Genomic DNA, 24,213 nt, shown 5'->3' with positions numbered 1-24,213 from the left:
CACTCTAATGCCTATCTTCAGACAAAGCGTTGGACATGACTCAACAAAAATGTTTAATTACAGTAGGCGCTCGTCTCAAGTAGATACACCGGGTGCAGTTGGTTTTTCATATTCCAAAAATATAAATTATAGGGAACAAGTTACCTATATGATTTATAGGATTTCAAGACTCTGGAATATGACGGTCAAAAAAACCTTGAGTTTATGTGCAGCTGAAATTAAAACTTGCTTCCTGAAGCTAATTAATATGAATTTCCGAACTGTGGCAACAATGTTCTCACGCACTAAGCATGTGAGTAATGCCCACGCCATGAGGAGAAAAGAGGTTATTGCTATGCGTGTGCGCCAAACTACCTTTATTGCATTCTCTTGGGTAGTGAAATATATTTATCACGAGCTTTCTCTTCACTCGTGTTTGAACAGAAGCAAAATATGAGTTGTAATAACCACGTAATGTGTTGTTATGCAAGAAATGAATCGGCTCGTTAGTTAACAGACCTACTCTGAGGTTTCATGCTAGGGTAACTTAGTTCATTCAAAGTGTGCTGAAGTAACTAATAGGTCTACGTTTGGTAAGTGATTTCTTAGCTTGTGCCTTAAACTACTATACTTTAATAACATGACAAAACATTAAATGAACATCCCTACTTTCTCGAGAAATGATACTATTTGTAATGAATGGCTTCGAGACCTTTCATTATCTTGGATACGCCCGAGTAATCTTAATTGACATGATTTAACTTAGGCTCATGCATAGCGTGCCTGGTGAAATCGATTTAGCAGTTATATGATAATTTCTTTTGGAGTGGGTCAATTGAAACGAAAGCTTACCCAAGATGACACCTTATACGTTCACGCGCCTTCTTTGCTTACTGGTGTTCGTGCAATGGTCGTTTTTAGTGGAAGGGTCTCACTTCAGACATGCCGTCATGAGCTTTGTTCCGACAGATGCTGATAACAACACGGTATGGCCCTTAATTGCACGCTACTGAGCTAATTTCAGATATTTGTTGTCTACCGTTTTGCATGTCGTATATAAAACCTTGGTGGTACAGGTTGAAGTTCAATTTGATGAACTTGCCTTTACATGTGTGCGGCTCGTTTTTTTCTTCAGTTTGTAAACGAAACATTGCAAATGCATAATTGCCAATGAACCTTTTCTCCGAAGCATTAACTGATGTGCGTTGAATAAATTTCACCACAGCTAAAGCTCTGGAAATAGGAATCGTGAAAAAGCTTCACCAAACAGTACTGTAAGTTTTTGGTTGTTAGGAGACAAAACTGCGATCAAGTAAAGCACGTTACAAACAAGCATATCCCTCTTCTCCATGTAGCGGTATTTACCTTTCTAGTCATGGCTCCTCCGTTTACTGCTAAAGAAGGCATGCCCCAGGTCGGAACATTTAACAAAGCTGACTCCAGGCTATCAATAGAGAATTTTGGGCTTTATGTATCTTGGTATTAAAGGAAATTTGCTTCCTGCATTGAGTCCAACCCTGCTCTTTTTCACTGTATCTGCTTGAATTACATATAAGTGTTTTTTTCTTTTACTTTTACTTTTTTAAGCACGATATACTCAACTAAGAAGGAATCACGCTATATCTTATCTGACGCAACCAACTGTGGCCATTTCTTGGAAAGACTGCGGTTTTTGTAATCATTTATTCAAATTCACAATTTACTTCCAGACGCTGAAGCGTCTTAAACTTCATCCGCTCACTTTTGGTTAACATTCCAGTTTTTTCGTTTTAGCGGTTGAATTTTGTTTTTTACCGTAGGCACTGATTTCAAACTTTCAACAACAAAGAGTCTGACGAGGGTAACTGTGTTTAGTTACTCAAATATGTGTATATGAAGCACAATGAAGGACTGTCAACTTCAATGGGCGTATTTTTCTTTTTTGATAAAATATCAGTAGTATGTTGCATTATTGCTATATTTTGTGATTTGGTTTCAACGGCATTCGAATGCCTCGAACCAGTTCGCATATAAGTTTTTATTTTGTCATCCCCTTTTCTTTTTATGGCTCTTTGCGCTTTGTTAATTAAAATGGATGCTACATATTTCTGAACTACCGTGATCTGCTCTCTTTCACTGAGACAGTTTACATGATTGACGCTCTTAAGTGTTTTCCTATAGCCATTGATGAAATTTTTAAACGATTGAACCTTTGTTGGCTTTGTGTTTTTATACTTGTATCTTGAAAAGAAAAAACTGCTTTTGTATGCCAGGGTTAATCAAAATTAGTTTTCTTGTTTGTTTTTTTTTTTGTTAGTGTGTGTGCGCAGCAAGTCTTAACAATAGTTGCTTAAATAGTTTTTTTTTCATCTGTTGGATCACCTCTCAGTGAAGTGTACGGCACAATTCAGTGACTTTTTAACCTTACAATCTCTTAGCGAGTAGGGAACAGCATGTTATCGAGCTTCAAACTGTGCGTTTTTCTATTCCTACTTCCTCGCTCTTCTTTTGGCTCAGCCAGCTGTTTCTCTGGTTGTTCGTTCATATTCATAAGTTTCTCCACACGTATACGGAAGAGAATTATTATCAAGCCATGATTTGGCTTAATTTTCAACGGCCGTTTGCTATAAAGCGCGACGGAGTTAATCCTGCTCTTTTTCATTGCAACTGCTTGAATTATATAAAAGTTTTTTTTTTACTTTTTTAAGCACGATATACTCAACCAAGAAGGAATCACGCTATATCCTATCTGAAGCAACCAACTGTGGCCATTTCTTAGAAAGACTGCGGTTTTTGTAATTATTTATTCATTTTCATAATTTACCTTCCAGACGCCAAAGCGCCCTAAACCACATCCTCCCACTTTTGGTTAACATTCCAGTTTTTCCACTTAGCGGTTGACTTTCTTTTTTACCGTAGGCATATTTCAAACTTTCCACGACAAAGAGTCTGACGAGGGCAACTGTGTGTATGAAGCACATTTGAAAACCTGTCTTTTGAGAAAAGTCATGTAACCGGAAGGGCATTTGAAGAATGAAAGCGCCCCCTTCATCAAAATGCATCGATGACATAAATTCATTGACACTTTCCGTTTTCAGGAAAGAAAACAATTTACAATTGCTATAGAGTTAAAATAATTAGACGTCTTCACAAAATTTGTACAGGGACTAACGGCTATAGAAACCTTCAGGACTTGGAGAAGAAAATACAACGCTGCCTTCTTGAACCTGAACTGCTTCACCCACGGGTGTAGTGGCAGTAAGAGTCTGTTTGGCATGGCTATATAAGTGAGATACTGTTCCTTAATTAATTTTTCTTTATGCGTTACGTTCCATCGATATCACGGTTTTACTTATTTTGTTTTTTTTTAAACTTGATAATGGGCTTTGACCATCTAGCATGACAAAGTCATTATGAAATATCGTTAGCATAAAATAGCTTGCCATTTACGTGTGCATGTGATTCTATCAAATATAATTATACTCGTTACTTAAAGGTCTTAGAGAAGACCGAAACTTGTATATCTTTCTATTTACTTTCCAGCTACGGTTTACCTTCCGTCTGGCTCTTCGAAGGTCATATTATTCATATTACTGTGATGAGAACACAATTAACTTAGGAGGAATTATTGGATCTGGAGGTTCTTGGACAGCGAAGTGCAGCGATCCATTCAGTGCAGTGTGTTCACCGAGCTATTATATCGCGGACACTCGCTTTCGTTGTACTGACTTTAGTCGCAATGAAGACTGGTCCATGGGGGAAAATAACTTCACCTATACTTTTCCGTCTGGCAATCTGGAGTGGAATGTGAGGTGGGTCAATATGTGAATTAAGAAGAAAAGAAACAAGTGAAAACTGACTTTTTAAGAATATTTCACTTTAAAGGCAACAGAAGGCCTCGAACAAACAAGAGCCGTTTATAATTACCAAAATTATCTTTCAACATTGGGGTGGTTTTCCAAATATTATAACGGCTGAAAGCCGTTACCAAGTAGTTGTTATGAACCGAAATTATCTTCTTCTATCCATCACTTCAATATTCAGTCCCTCGATTACTCCTTTCTTCCATTCCTGTTAACTTTTTGGTAAGTACACTGACTAGTGTATAAGGCTTTCACATATTCAGGTTCGTTGATGTGGTAGCCTGTCTTCCCAAATCAAGATAACTTTCAGCAGTCTCAGTGTATTTCAAAAACATCCCTTTCTTTTCTCGTCGACAGATACCAAAGTTGCTGTTGGATTTCCAATCTTGTGCGATATGCTGACTCACAATGGTCGGTATCCACCAAGATAAGTCTCTCTAGACGATCTGACAGCGGCAAAATCAACTCATCCCCAGTCTCCAAGAGCCCAGCTATTGTACGGTTTCAACAGGGCTGTCACAAGTCTCTTACAATTCCAGTTGAAGATCCGGATGGCGATTTTGTGAAATGTCGTTGGGCAACTAGCGCCGAGTCCTCCATACCAAGTGATAGTTTTCCTTACGGTGAACTTGATGAGGTACATTTATGCCCTCTAATTGTGTTATTTCCCTTGTTTTTTATAAAAACGTGGGAAAATTTTAAACCTTGTATATTAGGACGATCACAACTTAAGACCCTAAAAGATTCTTCCATTACTTCCATGACAAAAATATGGATAACGCTTCATAGAGAAAAAAGAAATTTAGTCTTGTTTATTCTTGATGAATGACATCAACACGTAAAAGAAAGAAGGATCAACAAGCACACTGTGATTTTCTTGTTAATACTAGTGAGATCTCAATATGGCACCTTGAGGTCGGATAATCTTAACTTGCTTGATGTATCTAAATAAGGTGTTCTTTGCAGAAAAACTGCATTTTAACTTACAGAGGTGGACTTGGAGCATCGGGCACATACGTAGTAACCTTAACTTTGGAAGACTTTCCAGCTGGAACCACAAACTTCAACAACATCAGACCATTCAGTGCTGTGCCACTGCAGTTTCTTGTCATAATAGGCGTTGGATCTGGATCTTGTCAAGACATACCTGTTTTTACCGCTTCCACACCTCAAAACGGTGAATGCTCAGAGATTCAGATTGGGTCAGTATACAAAGCAGTCATTGAGGTGCGGCTTCCGAACGTTAGTAAACAGTAAGTAATCCAACATTACAATTTTAGGGCATCTGAGTTTACCTTTTACATCTATGAACTGTTTATATAAAAACATATCCAAAGGCACATTGCTTGTCTTGTTATGTTTGCTGTTAACCTAGACTCTTTTCTCAATGTTCTAAGTATTGTCGAGATAACCACAAGCTCTCCACTTGGAATGCAACTGACACCATTAAGCTCCCATGGAGGCATCTTCTTCAGGAATGTCACGTGGTATCCGAGTCAGAACCAAATTGGGCAGCAGCTGTTCTGCTTTCAAGCTTTGGATTCAGACGGGTAAGATGTTCTCGCATGTTATGTAAAAGTTTTGTACTTGAAATAAGGATTTTGATGAACTGAAGCTAGATTGATGTTTTTCAAGTTTTAATAAGAATTAATGATCACTTTTCACGACAAAGTATAATACTACTGATGTTTCACTGGAGTGTTAGATCTTCATGTCGGCAGTATTCTTAACTAAAAATGCACCAGAGCAACTCTATGCTAATAAAAGATACATGTGCTGGAGTACCGGTACGATCAAAAACAGTTCTGTGCCAAGTTAACTTTAGAGCAAGTCGTCGTCGGGAGTATGCAAAAAGTTCATGTTGTGTAAATCGGCTTGCATTTATATTAATGATTCATGTCATTTACAATTTACAGATTACAAAGTGAATGGCGTTGTGTCACGATCCTTGTGGGGCTAAGTAAGTAATTTTGTATCCTCTGGAACATTTCAGTTCATTGAGACATATGGATAAATTGAGCTTAGTTAATTTCTCTTTCCTTCTGTTTAATCTTTAATACTGTTAAGGAGTTGGCAGGTTCATTTGTTTTTTATGCAGACTAGAACCACACAAACAAATACACATGATAGTAAAAATAGCGAATAATGATAAATGATAAAAAGGCCATAATAACAATGACATCATAATAAACAAAAATTGACATAAAAAGTTTATCCATTAAGTCAATTACTTATTCATCTATGATTGAATTACGATGTACCATTTAGATATTAATTCAATATAAATACGCTTATTTTTAGGTAATACGCCTCATGTTATTTTGGGTACACGAAGGCCAATAAGTCCTATAAGTGAGATTGGAACAGGACTAATATGGTGGAGTATTCATTTTAACAGAGTGGTAATCAACACCCGTTTTTTTACCTTTTAAAGAATTACTTGTATGTAGATCCTTTATTAGCATTTTGATAATTTTCACGCTTTTGAGGGATAGCAATCACATTAATTTATGACGAGGTAATTTTACCCAGATATAACACCAGATTCCCGATACCAGGATATAAAAAAAAATTACAATCACCTTTTCGAAGAACTAACTTTCAGATCTTGGGAATTCAAAAGGTTAGGGAAACATATATGGTTAGAATACACTTAAATTTATGATTAAGCTCGATTATTTGCAGATAAAGAAGCCTCGTAGCCCAGCATTCATCCGATTGGTTCTGCAGTCAAATGGTTTTACCGTCTTCAAAGTGAATGCCCTCTCTGGTTACGTTGTTATCGACAGTAATCGCACAGTACTGCATTTTGCTACTCCTAAGGCTGCACTGAGTATGAACGGTTCATATGCCATCTTGATAGATCCCGGTGCAGTAGTTGGGCAGGGCTGCTCGAATGATGGTCCACCAACACCTGGTATAACCTCACCCATGGACTGGACCTTCCCCGTAGATGGTGTCTGCCCGCTTGGTTATGCTCTGGTTTCTCCAAGTTTTCAAAAGTGTGAGGGTACGTCCGCTGTTGTAGTATTTAGCGAAAAAGTACTCGGTATCTTTTCCCTACATTGGTCCGGTATGGATTATGAGGGTGCATCATCCCTGCTTCAATCTCAACCGATGCAATAAAAGCCATCTGCTGATAGGATAGACTTTAGTACCAAGCCTGTAAATATATAGTGAGAATGATTGCTTTCAACCTAAATAGGTTTTGTTATAATTATTTTGAAATATTATGTGCATGAAGGATAAGCTGTTGGAATTGACTTAATTATTTTCCAGATGATTTTTTAGAATGAAATTGCTCTCCATTATGATGCATCATCGTATGATATTCTAGAGTTTAAAGTCGCAAAGATCAGTCTGCATTCTCACTTTTAATATTATATCATTCTTTGCGCAGAAATTCTGATGTCTGCTGTTTGAGTGTAAAAACTAGTTAAAAACAAACATTCAATGAGATCAAGCAGAGCCTCAAAATAGAAAATTATATTAATTCAAATAGTGTAAACCATTTCAATATTTTAAATTTAAGCATGAACTCAAGTTTTGATTTTTTTTTAACGAGAGTCTATCCATGTCAAAATTTCGTTTGTTTGCAGATATAGACGAATGCGGCGGACATCATCGGTCGAAACGTTCTTATTGGTGGTACAACGTGTTTTCCCAAAATTCAGGTAGATATCTCCACTGGTGCCATAATTTTTTTGTGATGCTTCCTCGTGCTAATCATAATAAGGCCTCCCGGGTAATGTTTCGATTAACAGGATCATATAAATGAATGATAATCGGATCAATATCAGTATCTAGGCAACTGCCTACCTATCCCTCCCCTAACCCAACAACAGTAAATTGATAACAAGTTAGGGTGAATGTTGGGTTAGGGGAGGGGTAGGTGCGTAGTTGCCCAGATACTGATATTGATCCGATTATCATTCAGTTATATGGATCACCAGAAGAAGCAGGCTTACCTTGTCAGTTCTGGGAACATAATCTATCTTAAAATCGTGACTGAGTTGAAAACGAAATCTCACCTATACATGCGCAAAACTAGATCATCATCCTCTTCCAGTGGAACGTGGCATACTATGGCAGCGGTTTCTAAGGAGCTGATTTCTCTGAAGTCCTCTTAGGGGCTGGTGTGAAATGGTTCTCCATCCATTTGTCTTTGACCTCCTCTTCCAATCCTCCAAGATAGCCCTGAGCACACTTTTTTGTCATCTGTTGGCTAATTTTACATGCTTATCTGTTCCCCTTTTCCCTCCTCCCCTCCACCCTTCTACCTTCACAAATACCAGATTGACGAACAGAACGACCATAGTCATATTCTTTTTTTCTTGTTTTCATGAAACTAAGTAGTTAAGTGCGGATTAAAGTTTACTGGTTTTCGGATCGTTAGCAAGATGTGCAACTTAAATGGTCTCAAGTTTGTATTCTCTCGATGATCTTCACAATTTACTGTTATTGTACACTCCCCGGCAAAACAACTAAAAATCACACCATTTCTGTCTAATCATTCCCTTTATTTCAGTTTGGATCTCTTTGAAACTCATTGTCTCTTCATGGTCAATATAGCTAGAGACTTCGACAGAATTTAGAACCTTGACTTTACGGAGGGTCTCAATAGAGTTAACCGATGGCCGTAAAACGGCGAAAAAATTTACCCGTAAGGCATAAAAATTGACAGATTTTAATCGTTAGTCGTAAAAAATGTTCACCGCTAAAAAATGTACAGAAATGGAATGATATTAATCGTACATGTTAGCCGTAAAATCGCCAAAATTTTAACCTTCAGCCGTAAAAGCCATCACCCCATTGAGACCCTCTTTTATTGGAACAGTTTCGTGTCCCGTAATAAAAAGTATTTAAAAAGTGAATTAAAAATTCCTCTCTTTTTCAGCCCATTGTGCTTGTGTTCCTTCGAATTTCAATGTACAATATCGATCCTGTGAAGTACTTTTTCAAGATTTAGCACTGATAGCATATTTTTTTCTCGATTCATACTCAGATTTTAAAGTGTATGATAGTGTAAGCTAATCGTCTGTAGCCCTGAGAAGGACTGTTGTCGGTACTACTGCCTGGTGTTTCGACAATTAACCTGAGCGGACGTCAACATCAGAGTCTCGAACCCCTGGGTTCAAAACCATTTCCTGAACTTTAGTGTGTCACTAATTCAAGAAAATGTTATTTTTATTCAGAGGTGGCAGTCGATGTGACAAACGCTTTTTTTTCTAAGCAAAGGGGTCATAACGGTTAAAAGAACGTTCCTGCTTGGAACTTCTTGTGGTGTTTATTTTCATTGACAGACTATTCGAGCACAACAACTACTTAAAATGGTAGTTATCTTGTTTCTGTTGTTGCTACCCATGCCACTTCCACCACCACTGTCATCATCACTACCGTCTACCTCTAAACCTATCCTCTGACACCACTGCTATCCCTACCATTACCACTAACCCTTACTTATACAACTGCCACTTGCACTACCACTTTCGCCAACATCACAACCACCTTGCGGCTAAACTGTTATCACTACTATTACCACCTCCAGTAACACTTCCTCTGCCACTAGCACTACTACTTTCAACACTAATTTTACTACCACGACCGCCACAACTAGCGCCAGTATTTCCTTTACTATTTTCACTACTTCTTCTATTGTGGAGGTGGAGAAGGTAAGAGAGATAGGGAAACTGCGGTCAGGAACTTAAGGGATTTAGTTACGAAAATATCCTATTAAATTCAACTTATACACGGGAAGGCCATAGCCAGAGAGGCAGATTAACTAAATCACACAACTGTTAGTTACATTTGTCTCACCATAATTTCTGATCGAAGTCAACTTCGAAGCTTTTACGTGATTACCATTTTCTTTTTACAGGTAACAAACCTACCTCATCTGCTACCTATATATCACCTTCTCCAGGTATTTTATTATTTTCTTTCTTTATAATTTTGGCCTTTTTTGTGAATGCTGTTGTTGGATTCCATTATATTATACATGTTTTTAAATCCTCTCAAAGAAAATGTACATTCGTCTTCCGGCAGGGTTCACAACAGCCCAGTAGGTTGTTTATTCTACTATAGGTTGTCTATTCTACCAAAGGAGTAATAAAAGTCTTATATTTCCTTTTTGGTTGAAGCAACTTCTATATCTTCAACGGCGTCAGCAATGCTATCGGCTCTTCCAGGTAAGACAAGGAATTTTAATCATTGTGATTCTACCGTGAAACCTTATCGACCTTGCTCGAATGAAAAGTTAAACTGAAATAATGTACATGAAAATAGAGAAACAAAGATAACGTTACACTAATTATGTTTCAATTCGGTCTGTTTCAGGATCCTGTCTTTACAACTTAGGAGGCCATTACGGATATTTCAGCAGCCCAAATTACCCATTTAACTACGACCACCATCTTAATTGTGTTTGGATTATTACTGTACCAAATGGCTACTACATATACCTCCGCTTTGATCATTTCCATCTGCAAGGTGGCCATGGAAGTTGCCCTTTCGACTACGTGCAGATATATGACGGATCGTTTTTGCAAAGCCTCACAATAAGACGCTGCTATTATCAAAACTCTTGGTGTGTTTACAGTCACAGCAACGTCCTTTATGTGTATTTTGTGACGGATCATTCTGTATCCTACTCTGGTTTCACTGCTTATTATGAAAAAGTTCATCAAACATATAATGTCTGCCCGCATCCAAGTGCAAGTAAGGATATGACCAGAAAGGTTTTCTAATAGTAATCGATTTCCATTAGATTCTGCTTATTATTTATTCGATTTATTTTGCAAGAAAATATTTACAATATTTACAATATCTATATTTGAATAAACACAATTTCTTCTTATTCCTGGCAAGGAAGCTCATTTCGAAAGCCTGGAGCTTATAACTAAGACTTTACGCCCCAAAGACTTAAAACACACTTATCATGGGAGAACTATTATTAACTGAAGATAGTTAAGGTAAAAGGGACATTAGAGAAAACAAGCAAAAAAAGTGATTCTTAAGAAAAGTAAACAAAAATACAAACACACGCACACAAATAGCAAGCAAGCAGACGCGCTTAAAACATTTCGCAAAAAAACAAGATAAATATGTGTGTGTGTATATATATATATATATATATATATATATATATATATATATTTGAAGAGAAACAAGAAAAAAGAAATACTTATAGTCTTGATTTAAAAAGCTTTGTCCACTAAATTCTCTTTATCAATATCATTAGACGGGCTACATAAAATCAGGCAAACATAAATAGGTTAAGCAGAGATCTTTTCAAAGAAATAAAGGGTTAAAGGGCTTGCACACCCTTTCTTGTGGATCCTGACTTCGTACCTATATATTTTTTCAGTTGAGAAACTTAGCCACCATGATTATTTTCTTCCCATAGCTCACCAGTTGCCGTCAAGCGTTTTCACTGGTATATCTCCTACACCAGGTACTTTTTTTCTTATCCAATGTTTTACTTTATCGTTGATTTTTCATATTGTTTGAATGTGTGAGTTATCGATTGAAAGTGTTTTCAGCAAGTTTATAGGAATGCGATGTAATCTCGTGTACACTCTATTTACCCTTCAGAGCTAAGGTGTTAGTACTTTCTTTTTCCCTAGATTCAACTAACACACATCTTTATTTTGGGTTTATCCTTTTCAAGTTGCGTGTATCCTATTTTTGATCATGCCTCTTATCTTCACAGCGTCGATATTACCAATGTCAACAGCCATGCTGCCAGCTGCCTCTGGTAAGACTGCATGACACTTTAGTATTTCTTAGATAATCCTGAATTCCTGATATATGCTTGATGTCAAGATAATAATTGATAGTCTAACTTATGTTGTTGCTTATTTTGATGACTGTTCTTTTAGGATCCTGTCTCTACAATCTATATGGACCACAAGGAAATTTTAGTACTCCAAACTACCCACAAAACTACGGCCACAATGTCCATTGTACTTGGCTTATTACGACATCACCAGGTTCTTACATTTTCCTCCGCTTTGATCATTTCCATCTGGAGGGTAATCATGGAAGTTGCCCTTACGACTACGTACGGATATATGATGGAAATTCTTATCAAAGCCTAACAATGAGACGCTGCGATTATCAAGATTCCTGGTGCATTTACAGCCACAGCAACGTCCTTTATGTACACTTCCAAACAGATGGTTCAGTTTCCTACCCTGGTTTCACTGCCTTTTATGAAAAAGTCTCTAAGAGATACGCAGTCTGCAAAGTCAATTCGAGTAAGACTACTTTTAGTCTTGCATTTATCTGCATGTCTGGTGGTAACCTTTCAAAAAATTATGCAAAGCAATACCGATAGACACACGCTCAAGTAAAACAGAAAGAAAGACAGGTAGGCAGGCAGACTGACTGAGAGACAGACAATTCGCTCTGACGAAGGGCAAACACTTCAAATTGTCAGCTGTATCTCGTTATATTTCTCCACCGACACAGCACCACAGTTTCTTCCAAACCTCACCCCTTTAAATAAACAGATAGTCAGACAAGAGACGAGACAACAGACTGGTAAGCAGACATACGGAGAGACAGATACAGAACGGGAAGAAATCTTTGATGACGGTTGTCGTGTCTGACAAAAAATTTTTCAAAATTATGCGTTGAGGAGATTACAGTACATTTAGTACAATAACATATGTCCATAATTTTGGGTAAGTAACAAACAAGCTTTGGAAAAATATTCCTGAAGTGGCAAACGTGATAACAATACCTTTCCATTTCTTTTTGCAGGTATCTCACAAGGCATAACACCTACTTCAGCTGGTATTTTTCGTTTTATTCTTCTTTTACGACTACAAAAACCACTTCTGCAACTACCATGACCGCTACTACTATTGCTGTTATCAATACTACGACTACTTCTTCTACTAGTTTCACTGCAAAGCAAGGAATTTGTGTTTATAAGGAATTAAATAGAAGAATAAATACCATCAAACAAACAACAGAAAAAAAAAGAATCTGTAAACTAAATATTTTTACCTGTTGGAATCGTCGTGTGTGAAATTTCCCGATTTTTTTCCATTCATCTAAAAACATTTAGACTCAGTGATGACGTAACTCTTGATAATGAATTCGATAAATGCGAGATGAAGCCTCACCAATTTTGTTCTCCCCACAGCTCCATGGGCATCCGCTAGCGCAGTTCCTTCATTTGCTTCAGGTTGTATTTCAACCCTTTCTATCTCATCTACCATCAAATGAATATATATGTATGGAGAAAAAAATAGTTTTTGTAATATCAACTTGGTTTTATTAGGTAATTCGGAATAGAACTCAGTTTCTTTGAATATATGGACTGTAAGGGATTTTCATTGGCTTAAAAGAATCGATTAAAAGCTCATGCGATTGGTTGGACACCTTTACCAAAATGGCTCGCTAGATTATTATTATTATTATTATTATTATTATTATTAAGCTGTTTGCAGAGTTCAACAAACAGCGAGGCACAATTGACTTGCTTTAAAGTTTTTTGTGTGATATCGACTTTGAAGGCTTTTAACATCGTCTAGCCATGTTAAAATTAGTAATGCACCCTATTTTTGATGTTGTTGTCCCTTTTTGACGTTGCTGTCCCTTTTGTCTTTATCAATTTGTTTTCCTCTTTTGCATTCAGAATGCTATTACCACTCATACCTAACAGAGGCAGGAAGAAGGATGAGTTACTATAACGGCTTCAACGGATATCTGCAATGTGATAACTTGTTACCGTTTGGATGGTATCGATTTGGTGGTGCAGCAGGAACAGAGATGCCTACGTCCTGTGTAGGAAAAAATCGATGTGGCACCCATGCACCGGGTTGGTTGAATGGCTCGCACCCGCGAGCAACTGATGGAATTGTCCGTGCTAAAGTGTGTTTCCATTGGAGTTATGATTGTTGCTTGTGGTCTGCCAATATCCGTGTTCGTAACTGCAGCGGTTTCTACGTATACGAGCTTGTGCCCCCGCCAAATTGTCACCTTCGTTATTGTGGTAATGGTGGAGGTAAGACAGACAGGCGTAAAATTAATGTAGAAAAACAACAGACAGAAAGAAAGACAATTGCAAGAGACACACAAATATCAAGCAGACAGACAAATGGTCGAGAGACAAACATACAGAAAAACAGTAAACACATTCAAATGGACAAACAGGGACAAACGAACAAAAGACAAATGGACAGACCGACCACAAAGTGCCACACAAAAAATAAAGTAAAGCCATGAGAGAGCGTACAATAGAGACTAAAAGAAGGGTTGTACAGACAGAACGTATAACTTATAACCCTTTAACTCCTATGAGTGACCAAGACAGAATTTTTCCTTAAAATATCAGTACAATATCAGTCAGACAATGATAAGAATAAAGAAAAATATCAATTAGGGGATTATAGGTTGATCCAATACCAACTTCGAATTCTCCAAGCTAACATCACAAATGAGATCTTGGGAGTTAAAGGGATAACGAGTGAGTTTATAGGAGATACCCTACATGCATTTATCTCAATAGGAGTAAGAGGTTGGATTGTTACGCTAACATTTCACTTTTCAAGTGGTTAAGTTATTAGCCTGCATTAAAAGAAGAGAAAAGCTTGAAATCCCAGTGAATCATTTAATCAATCAATGAATCAATCGGTCAATCCGTCAATAGCTGAATGAATGAAGCTTACATCTCTCCGAACAGTTAAATCATTGAAGAAACCTCGTTTGTATTCGTTTATGAGGAAACGTAAGTTACATTTAAATTAAAGGTACTATTCCTGTGGTTGATGTATAGTGATGCTCAATGAATGTTCATTTATTTTGTTTTCAGCTCTTCACTCAACTAGTATCGCACCTACACCCTGTGAGTATCTTTTACTTTAACATGAATTAAGTTTCAGCTGTTATACTTCGATTGATTTTTGTGATTTCTCCGTACACAGGAGGAACTGAAATGAGTGTGTGGGATTAAACCGAAGACACTCTACCATTTCTAAAACTTTTTATTCCTCCATTAAATTACTGAGGACTTAGTCGTTAAAAGAAAATTGGATGAACAATCCACGAAATATTCCTCATGTCTAAGCCTAAAAGAGCAACAGTTTTGTCAGCCTTCCTCATTGCGATTATGCATTTTTTAAGAATAATACTTGGTGTTTATGAATTTCAACACTTAGCACCGTCACTCTTATTTATTTTTTATAGCGCAGTCTACTGCAGCCGTTACCCCGGCTATTCCTGGTAAGTGACGCGTGGTAGAAATCAAAGTGAAGGTGATAATTTTTTTTAATTTAAGTGAAGGTGTTAATTTGGATGCTGCATGGTATGAATTTCTATGTAGTTTAATTGGAGCCCATTACAAAGCTCTCGATTCAGAATTTAACGATTCCGCTGACTACTAAATCAATGTAAAAGATGTTGTTACTCAACGAATGACACAGTATACTCGGAGAGAAAGAACTCCGAGTGCTCCGATCAGGAGTCAAACGTACGACCTTCCTATTAGTGCTTCGGATGCTCGACCCTACACTGGGACTTGGGAGACTGGTGATGGGCTGAGCCGTTTAACTAGGTCGATGGTGACAAACTTCTTGTATAATGCAAGAATAGGAATGCAAAATGCATGCTTTTGCGCGGTTATGATGTAAATGAAGATAGTAAATTAATTTGAAACTTGGTTATGTAAATGAACGCTGAGTCGATGCTTTTTTCAGGGCCTAACACCTATGCCTTATCTAATGTGAAGATATGCACTTTGCTAGAGCGCACTTTCCAGATAACTATTCAGTGAGCGTGAATAAAAATAAACGATCACTGTAAAACATGGACCAAAAAACCCATTTAAGTCCAAAGTAGTGTTTTTGTTTCACTATATGTAAATTCTCATTTGCAGGAAACTGTTTCCATCATCTCAACCACCCTTATGGTTTATTTGAGAGTCCAGGCAAACCAAGTTGTTACCCGAACAACAAATACTGCGCCTGGCTGCTCGAAGCTCCTGTTGGTCAATACATTGATCTACAATTCTATTCTTTCCATTTGGAATACGGAGCTTCTTACTGCCCGTGGGATTATGTCGAAGTTCTTGACGGTAACTCATTGCACAGTCCTATTCTTGTCAAGGCGTGCGGCCAGTTGGCGTGGTGGAGATTGTACAGTAGTGGAAGGTTCCTTATGGTGCTGTTCAAATCGGACAGTATCATCGGGATGCCTGGATTCTCTGCTTATTACCGAGCTTCATATAACAGTAAGAGGAATAAATCAATTTCTTCAAAACGTTTCTTAAATTACAATGTTTAGATGAAAGTTTCATAGCGTAAATGGAATTTTTTAATGGCTTCAGGTAAAGTCAATTTGAATTAAAATTTTAAAGCAAGTTTAATAAGACGGTTTTCGAGGTTAGTCAAGTCGTACCTTCCAAGTAGTAAATTGTTTTTCACCGCATTTTCGTAATAAGTCTTAAATACTTTAATAGAGAGAACTTACGACTGACTCGTAGAATCGTAAACAATATGGTTCACTTACTGTTAGAAGCCTTTTTTCTTAACATATACAAACTCAAGCTCTTCCTCATACGCAGGATACAACATTTCATTACCAAGCCAAGTGTCAATAACAAGCCCAGTGCAGTGTTCTCCTACGCAGACACAAACTACCACTCCTGTCACGTCAAAAGGTAAGTGAACGAAACGTGTGCTCTTAACAAATGTCATTTTTAATGACTTACACATCTATGCAACTTTCTTACCCAAACATAATTTCCTTTTAAACCTCCAGTTTGTCACATTGTGATCATGTTTCGAAAAAATTCTCTAACGAACGCACCAGTAAATTATCAGCATATTAACTTTGCCATTGATTTCCTAGGTTATTTCAAGAAATAACCTAGATCTAACAATAATTTTCAGTGATACAATACAACGTAAACGAAAATTGAACGGAGAAAGGAGAGCAACAACGTAATGACAGTTAGAATAGGTGTACAAAACGAAAAGTCGTGAATAAACCGACATAGAGACACTCCAGAAAACCCAAAAATTTGGCGTGAAAACTTTGAAACCTTTCACATCCAGAAGTGATTATTATGTAATTTCTCCCCATAATATCCATACATCATCCAGCAAACAGGTAATTAGAATACTAAATCTTATCAGAAAGAAGTTATTATATTGATCTAACACCAAATTCTCTGTAGTAACTAAAAGGGAGAGTTAACAACCAGACTATAGTTATAACTAGTTATAACTGAAACCACTGAAAGACCATACAACAAGTACAAAAATTTATAATTAAAATTTTGAATTATGCTGAAAGACTTAACCGAATATACCAATACATTAACGGACTAAGTGAGGGAGGATAAAAATAACAGTAAAAGAACTGTCTATGCTTGTTTGCAGTGCACGGAATCCAACCGACACCTGCTTCTGCAATGACATCGACCTTCTATGCTGCTTCAAGTGTAAACGTCCAGCCAAATCCTTCCCAGTTCCAGTTTCATTTACCGGCGCAATGCGAACAAAGTTGTCACAACACGTTAGGAAGTTACACCTGCTCTTGCATTAGTGGATACCAACTGGCCGCGGACGGGAAATCGTGCTTAGGTAAAATTGATTCTACAAAAATAAGTTTTGAGACATTTTGTTTTTGATACATTCTCATAGTCTCGCTAAATCGATTTTTTTTTTTTCGTCACGAGCACGATTAAAATAACAGATCGTTGTGTTTTTGATGTTCAGCCTAAATCTCTATTTGTTGTTTGACGTGTGCCGGCCGTTTTATACTTTACAAAGGTTACCGATCAATGAGCCCTTGACACCCATACATCAGAATGCATATTCTCCATACTGTTCTACATACATTTCTTAGTGTGTTGACAAGGAGGATTTGTGTAACTTCATTAGTTGGTGATCATTTCCTTTATTCTCATTGCCTATATGTGTGATTCAGGGGTGATATTGTAAGGAGAATTTAAATCCTATTCATTCTTAGGGTTAACAATATAGACCTCAGAATGCCCTAATTGCTCTCCTTCTCTCGTGCGCGCTTTCCGTTCTCCTTAAGTGCCCATGGTAAGTTTAGCTTGCAATTTTAATGTTTGAGGTGGCTGTGTATTTCTCTTCAATTAATTTTATAACTTGTTTTTTTTTCCCTTTTGCGCAGACGTTGATGAATGTTCGATCAGTAATGGTGGCTGCAGCCATCATTGTTACAATATCCCTGGATCATTTTATTGTGGCTGTCCGGAAGGAACCAGTATGGGTGCTAACAATTTGACTTGTGTTGGTAAGGAATGCTAAGCTAAGCTTTCTGCATATGACTACTGAAGGAAAATTCTGCCTCTGTCTAGGATGGGAATATATAACGATCAACAATGAAAGACGACTGACCGTTCCTGTAATGTATGTATACTGGAAGGAAAGCAGAAAAACATTGTGGATGCGTGGTACTTTTTTGTGACTCAACTATCTCAAAGTTTTTATGGATTAGGCACGAGTAGTTGGAAGACATTTAAATCTTGTTAAATTTAAGGCTGTTGCTTTTTTATTCATCTTAGAACCTGGTGTGTCTGTTAACTGCAGTGACATTATAACGGTTGCCCTAGAAAAGAAGACATTTCCATTTTTTGACGTTGCCCGACTACACTTGAGGTACTCATCATGTAAAGCCACACAGAATGACACCCATTTGCTGATCAACACTCCATTAAATGGTTGCGGAACACTGGTCAACGAGACTGAAGATGATCTTATCTTCTGGAATGAAATCCAAACGGAGGTGATCCTTATCGACAATGTCATAACTAGATCACATGACGTCAAAATTCCATTTTATTGCAGTTATTCGAGAAGGAAATGGGTCAACCTGGGTTTCAAGCCTCAGCATCTACACTTTGGGACAGAAGGTAAATGAAACTTTCCAGCTCTCATTCTGATCACTCCAAATCAGCAACATGTATCTTTAGGTAAGGAGCTTTCCTCCTGAGGATGATCGATGCTATCCTTTCGTCTCTAGAGTGGAAGGCAGATTTGTTTTAAAATTTAACACGTTTACGTGCTAAATGACTTTATATTTTCCGCTTTCCAGCTGGGTATGGAAACTTTACCTTTAAAATTGACTTTTACAAGAGTTCGTCATTTGCCACACCCTATACTGAGCAGGACTACCCTCTGAGCGTGCCAGTCAATCAGTTCTTGTATGTGAGATACAGCGTAGAATCCAGTGCTGATCTGGTGATAATGGCCGTAACATGTCGGGCCACTAAAACTGGAAGCTTGTACTCCTGGCCACAATACTCTATTATACTGAATGGGTATGTATGTTACTCAAACAGATCAGTATGAATGATCTTCCTGGAAAAATACGCAAGTTTCAGTCAAGTAATCAACGAATCGTTTTTTTCATATCACCTACATTTCTTTCTATAAAGACATCTGTATGCTTTTAAAGGTTTGTAGTCCCCTGTGCTGCGAAAGCTAAATTCCTAGTGCAAAGTATGGAGGCGTTCGGTGTTACTGAAGGACAACCTCCGACGTTTTACTGACTCTAATGAGTAATGAACGAATGGACTTGGACTATATAGGCCATCATCACATTATTATTCCAGAGAAAGCGTACTATTACAACCACGAAATCCTTTCGATATTTCCTTACCAAATATTCAAGCTTCTGAAAAGCTAAAATTACCCAGAACGTTCTTTAAAAAGTTTTCTAGTAGCAGCATGAATTAGAAAGAAACAGACTCAGGTGACAATGAACAAAATATCCTACTTGTGTGCGTGAATTATAACTTACTTCTTACTTTCACTACCCACAGTTGTCCGCGAGACACAACCATGGAATACAACTTTGATCCCCAAAGGAATTACCAGCAGTTTAAAATTAGAGCATTCAGATTCTTTAACGACTACGATCAGGTGTACATTCATTGCGAAGTTTTGGCCTGTCATAAATACTCTTCAAACTCCAGGTGAGTTAACAAACTCGTACAACTACACTGAAAGCATTCTTTTGATTAAGTGTCGTCGAGGTGAAGTCTGTACTCGAGCCTACTGACCCGTTCAGCCGAGGCTTATCCCAGTTTCCCTGTAGCATGAAGCGACTAGAAGTATGACTGCTCCCCCGTGGATGTGATGCATTGCAAGGTTACCCCACAGCATTTCATTAGGCCTCCCTGACAATTCGCGGATACCCTTTTATACTGATGTTTCAAGCGTTAGCCCTTCGTTAGAGTGATGGACGGAGGGCCAATCTCCGAAACGTCAGCTTTTAAACTCTTTACAGTGGCCTTACTCTGAATAATGAGACGAACGACTAATTATTACTCTATAAAACTCAGATTGAATAGTTGAATTAAGATTATAAAGCAAAAGTAAACATTTTATCGAACTAGATCGATTTGTCCCATAAACGCTATAGGCAAGGAGATGCCGAATAAACATTTATCACCGAGAAACATAACAATTACCCTTGAGAAATTTGAGTGCAATATGATTTCATCACTCACAATATAAAAAAGGCGTTCGAAGCTCATTCAAATCTTCCTCAATAACTTTGACAGGTGCACCCAAAGTTGTTTGGGAAGTAAGAAGAGAAAGCGGAGGGATGTTACCCGCGACGAAACAGAACATGAAGAGAGTACTACCAAAGTCACTCTGACACGAGGACCACTGATCTTTCAACAGGACGAAGAACCAGCAGGCAAGTTCACATATAGTGTCAAAAGATAAGGGTTTGAGATATACAAGTTTTTTCTCAAATACTGCAGAGCTTGTGTTAAACATGTCAAAAATGCTGTCTTGCCTAAATTTTAAATTTGGGGTAGTTTGTCACTGGTTCAAAACTAATAAAGATGATGAGAAAAACTTTCAAAACACAACTTTACTGAAAAAGGAAATTCAGATCCAAACGTGTAACTGGCATTTTCACTTTCTCTATTGTCAAAAAGGAAAAATACCAGTATTGAAGGATTTTGAAAATAGGTAAACTAAGGCAATTTTATATCAAGTTGGCAGTTGATTTCAGTTTCTTGCTTATAAATATTAAGTTATTTCCCTTTCCCTTTTCTTCAACTAATTTCATTGACAGAAATAAGAAAAATGAGATTGAGTTATTTTTTTCAATTTTAAATTTTTCCCTTTCTTCGGTCCTCACTTGAGATGTGATTCCTCTTCTGCATTCAAATTTCAGACACTGGTAAAAACAAGCAAACTGCGCTGATTGGTGGCGTAGCTGGCGCTGGAGGATTTGCTCTGATTGCAGTTGCTGCATTGGCTGTTTTATTTGTCAAGTACCGCATGGCACGACGGTTCATAAACAGAAACAAGGTTGGAGACCTGTACACAACCCAAGATGAACAGCTAAGCAGAAGAAATGCTTACGTTCAGCCTGAAGACATGGTCGAACAAGAAGACTCCTTCTAAATATAAGCTATTCTTTTGAGCCCAGTTGCTCAAAGGACAGAGAACGTCATCCAACGGATAAATCACTATCCAGTGGAGAAGTGTGTATAAACTGTACAGTGCTATCCACTGGTTAGGGATTTATCCAATAAGAAAGCGTTATCCACCCTTTGAACAACCGAAGCCTGCATTGCTTACTCCTTGCCTCCTTATCAAGCAGCAAACCTCTGAATACAGGCAAACCACTGAACTTTATAGCAACAGTACCGCTCAGATATCTGTTGACTACGGAGACGCACTTCATACGCTCAAACGCAGGGTAGTCAGGTGCGCATACACGATTTTTCTGCGTGCGTGCGCGCACGGTCGAAAAAAGTGCGCAACTCATGTGTCAAAAGGACCTCGTGTTGCAGCGTTTAGATCAACCCTGACGAAGGCACTAGACAAGAGTGTCGAAACGTTGGGTCTATGAATTGTAACTTATTGGTCATTAAATCTTTAAACCAGAGTAGCATCAAACCATGTCTCATATGTCTTTGTTATTCAGTGCTAGAAGTTTCCTTTGTGTTACATTGTTGTGTAAAAGACAGAGAACGTCATCCAACGGATAAATCACTCTCCAGTGGAGAAGTGTGTATAAACTGTATTGTGCTATCCACCGGTTAGAGATTTATCCAATAAGAAAGCGTTATCCACCCTTTGATCAACCGAAGCCTGCATTGCTTACTAGCCTCCTTATCAAGCAGCAAACCTCTGAATACAGGCAAACCACCGAACTTTATAGCAACAGTACCCCTCAGATATCTGTTGACTACGGGGACGCACTTCATACGCTCAAACGCAGGGTAGTCAGGTGCGCATACACGATTTTTCTGCGCGCACGGTGCGCAACTCATGTGTCAAAAGGACCTCGTGTTGCAGCGTTTAGATCAACCCTGACGAAGGCACTAGACAAGAATGTCGAAACGTTGGGTCAATGAATTGTAACTTCTTTGGTTACAATCATTAAATCTGTAAACCAGAGTAGCATCAAGCCATGTCTCATATGTCTTTGTTATTCAGTGCTAGAAGTTTCCTTTGTGTTACATTGTTGTGTAAAAAAAAGAACTTTTTGGCTAAGAATATATGAAAGTCATATATTTGAACTGCGGATAAAGACGTGAATGAAAGTGATCCTCGCAGTAACGTGCACTACTTGGGCAGTAGTGAAAATAAGGCCTGGAAAAAAAAAATTCAGGCCAGTACGGGATTTGAATCCATGACCTCTACGACACCGGTGCAGCGCTCTACCAACTGAGCTAACAAGCCAGCTGGGAGCTGATCATGATGTTGGTTCCAAATAAACCCGTGAAGTGATGCTGCCTGCCCAAGTAGTGCACATTACTGCGAGGATCACTTTCATTCACGTCTTTATCCGCAGTTCAAATATATGAATTTCATATATTCTTAACCATTTATTCATCACTTCACGGGTTTATTTAGAACCGACATCATGACTAACTCCCAGTTGGCTTGTTAGCTCAGTTGGTAGAGCGCTGAACCTGTATCGCAGATCATATCCTAGGTTCAAATCCCGCACAGGCCTGAATTTATTTCATTTCTTATTTTCACTACTGCCCAAGTAGTGCACATTACTGCGAGGATCACTTTCATTCACAAAGAACTTTTTGGTTTGAAAAAGCGACGAGTCGACACCGGAAAATTTACGTAATAAAAAAACACACACGCATCGCTTCGCGGATTTATCGAATAAATAGTGGTAGCAGTAGATTTGCTTGGTCTGAGCTGTTGATGAATCAGAAAGGAAGGAACAACTGCAGAATACCCTGCCGCTTTGGTCCACCTCATTTACATGTGTCGGGAGGCTTTGAAGATGGAGGCATAACACGATGACCGTCATTCTCATTCAACGGTAGCTGTAATGGTAAATGAGTGGCAGGGTACCTAAGAAAAGCCTTATGTACGTAGAAAACCTCGAAGTGGACAACTCGCTAAAATGGGTTCTTTTCATCAAAGTAAGCGGTCAGATAACAAGCGAGAAAATTTTCTTACGGTAACAAAACGTGGCAAGGTCCGTTCTCTTTAAATGTGACAATATTTTAGAACAGTCCACGCAATGAAATGAAGTAAGAATTGCTCCCTCTACAGTTCATTTTGACAGAATTAGGCAAATTAAACATAATCTAATTAATATGTGATCTGTTTAGTTATTATCATGAACAAAACAATTAATCCTTTAAATAAATATTTTAAGATGTCAATATTGCTTTTTCTTTCCTCGAGATTTTAATTTTCCTAGGATTACATACAAATCTTTTTCAAGACACTGGATGCTATCACCAAATTTTCTTTCTCATAATCATCAATCATTTGAACATGTGTGTATTTCAGGCATCTTTAAAATAACTCAAATTTTTGTTAGTTACTGAGAGCAGTTCCATTTATACAGTTCATCATCATTATCATTAGTTTGCCTAACTTTAAACAATACCAAAAAAGTGAATATACAGCATTATAACAATAAGACAAGGATACCTCAACTGATCAATGTGCTTGTGGGAGAGGCCACCTTAATTACTTACAACAGTTCAACCATCTTTCCCATTTCATTTACTCATGCATGACTATCAAGTCTCCAAATAAATGTTCATTTTCAGAAAGGCAAGGTAACCTCACCTTCAGGTTTGAAATGTACAGAGGCTCTACTTATGCGACACCTCACACCTCCTACCCTGTGTATGTGACTCTCAATGAAGACATGTATCTGAGGTATAGTGTGGAATCCAGTGCTGATCTGGTGGTGATGGCTCTTAATTGCAAGGCTACCAATGGTTCAGATTCTCATTCATTGCCAGAATACAAGATCATTCAGGATGGGTGGGTAAAACTCAACACAGCCTACATGATTCTTAATATTAAGCAAATACTAAAATATAATAAGGAACTGTTACAATTTTTTGGATATTTCAGGAATGGATTACCTCATTTGTAATGCA

At 37.9% G+C, this 24,213-nt stretch overlaps 1 protein-coding gene and 1 long non-coding RNA gene across 2 annotated transcripts; one reads left to right on the top strand and one right to left on the bottom strand.

Annotated features, from left to right (window-relative positions):
* Nucleotides 1–797: 797 nt before the first annotated feature.
* On the top strand, nt 798–21,736 carry LOC113670996 (uncharacterized). The gene is made up of 29 exons (XM_089204314.1): nt 798–965; nt 3,502–3,770; nt 4,179–4,458; nt 4,788–5,074; nt 5,219–5,371; nt 5,738–5,781; nt 6,123–6,223; nt 6,507–6,831; nt 7,421–7,495; nt 9,700–9,744; nt 9,962–10,009; nt 10,158–10,538; nt 11,227–11,274; nt 11,533–11,577; nt 11,702–12,079; nt 12,588–12,620; nt 12,976–13,017; nt 13,471–13,839; nt 14,647–14,679; nt 15,021–15,056; nt 15,709–16,062; nt 16,396–16,491; nt 17,216–17,419; nt 17,979–18,101; nt 18,373–18,720; nt 18,903–19,128; nt 19,633–19,785; nt 20,377–20,516; nt 21,006–21,736. Exons 1-29 carry the CDS (start codon nt 837–839, stop codon nt 21,236–21,238), a joined length of 4,998 nt encoding a protein of 1,665 aa, XP_089060440.1. The 5' UTR covers nt 798–836; the 3' UTR covers nt 21,239–21,736.
* LOC149046913 (uncharacterized) lies at nt 3,051–4,237 on the bottom strand. Its single transcript, XR_016185977.1, has 2 exons — nt 3,886–4,237; nt 3,051–3,753 (listed from the first exon to the last, which is right to left on the bottom strand). It is a non-coding gene; the product is annotated as an uncharacterized LOC149046913 (long non-coding RNA).
* Nucleotides 21,737–24,213: the final 2,477 nt, after the last annotated feature.

The sequence above is a fragment of the Pocillopora damicornis genome, chromosome 4, assembly GCF_964200805.1.
Source record: "Pocillopora damicornis chromosome 4, jaPocDami1.2, whole genome shotgun sequence".
NCBI lineage: Eukaryota > Metazoa > Cnidaria > Anthozoa > Scleractinia > Pocilloporidae > Pocillopora > Pocillopora damicornis.
Note: the sequence above shows the minus strand (reverse complement) of the source record. Positions and strands in the feature narration are given on the sequence as shown.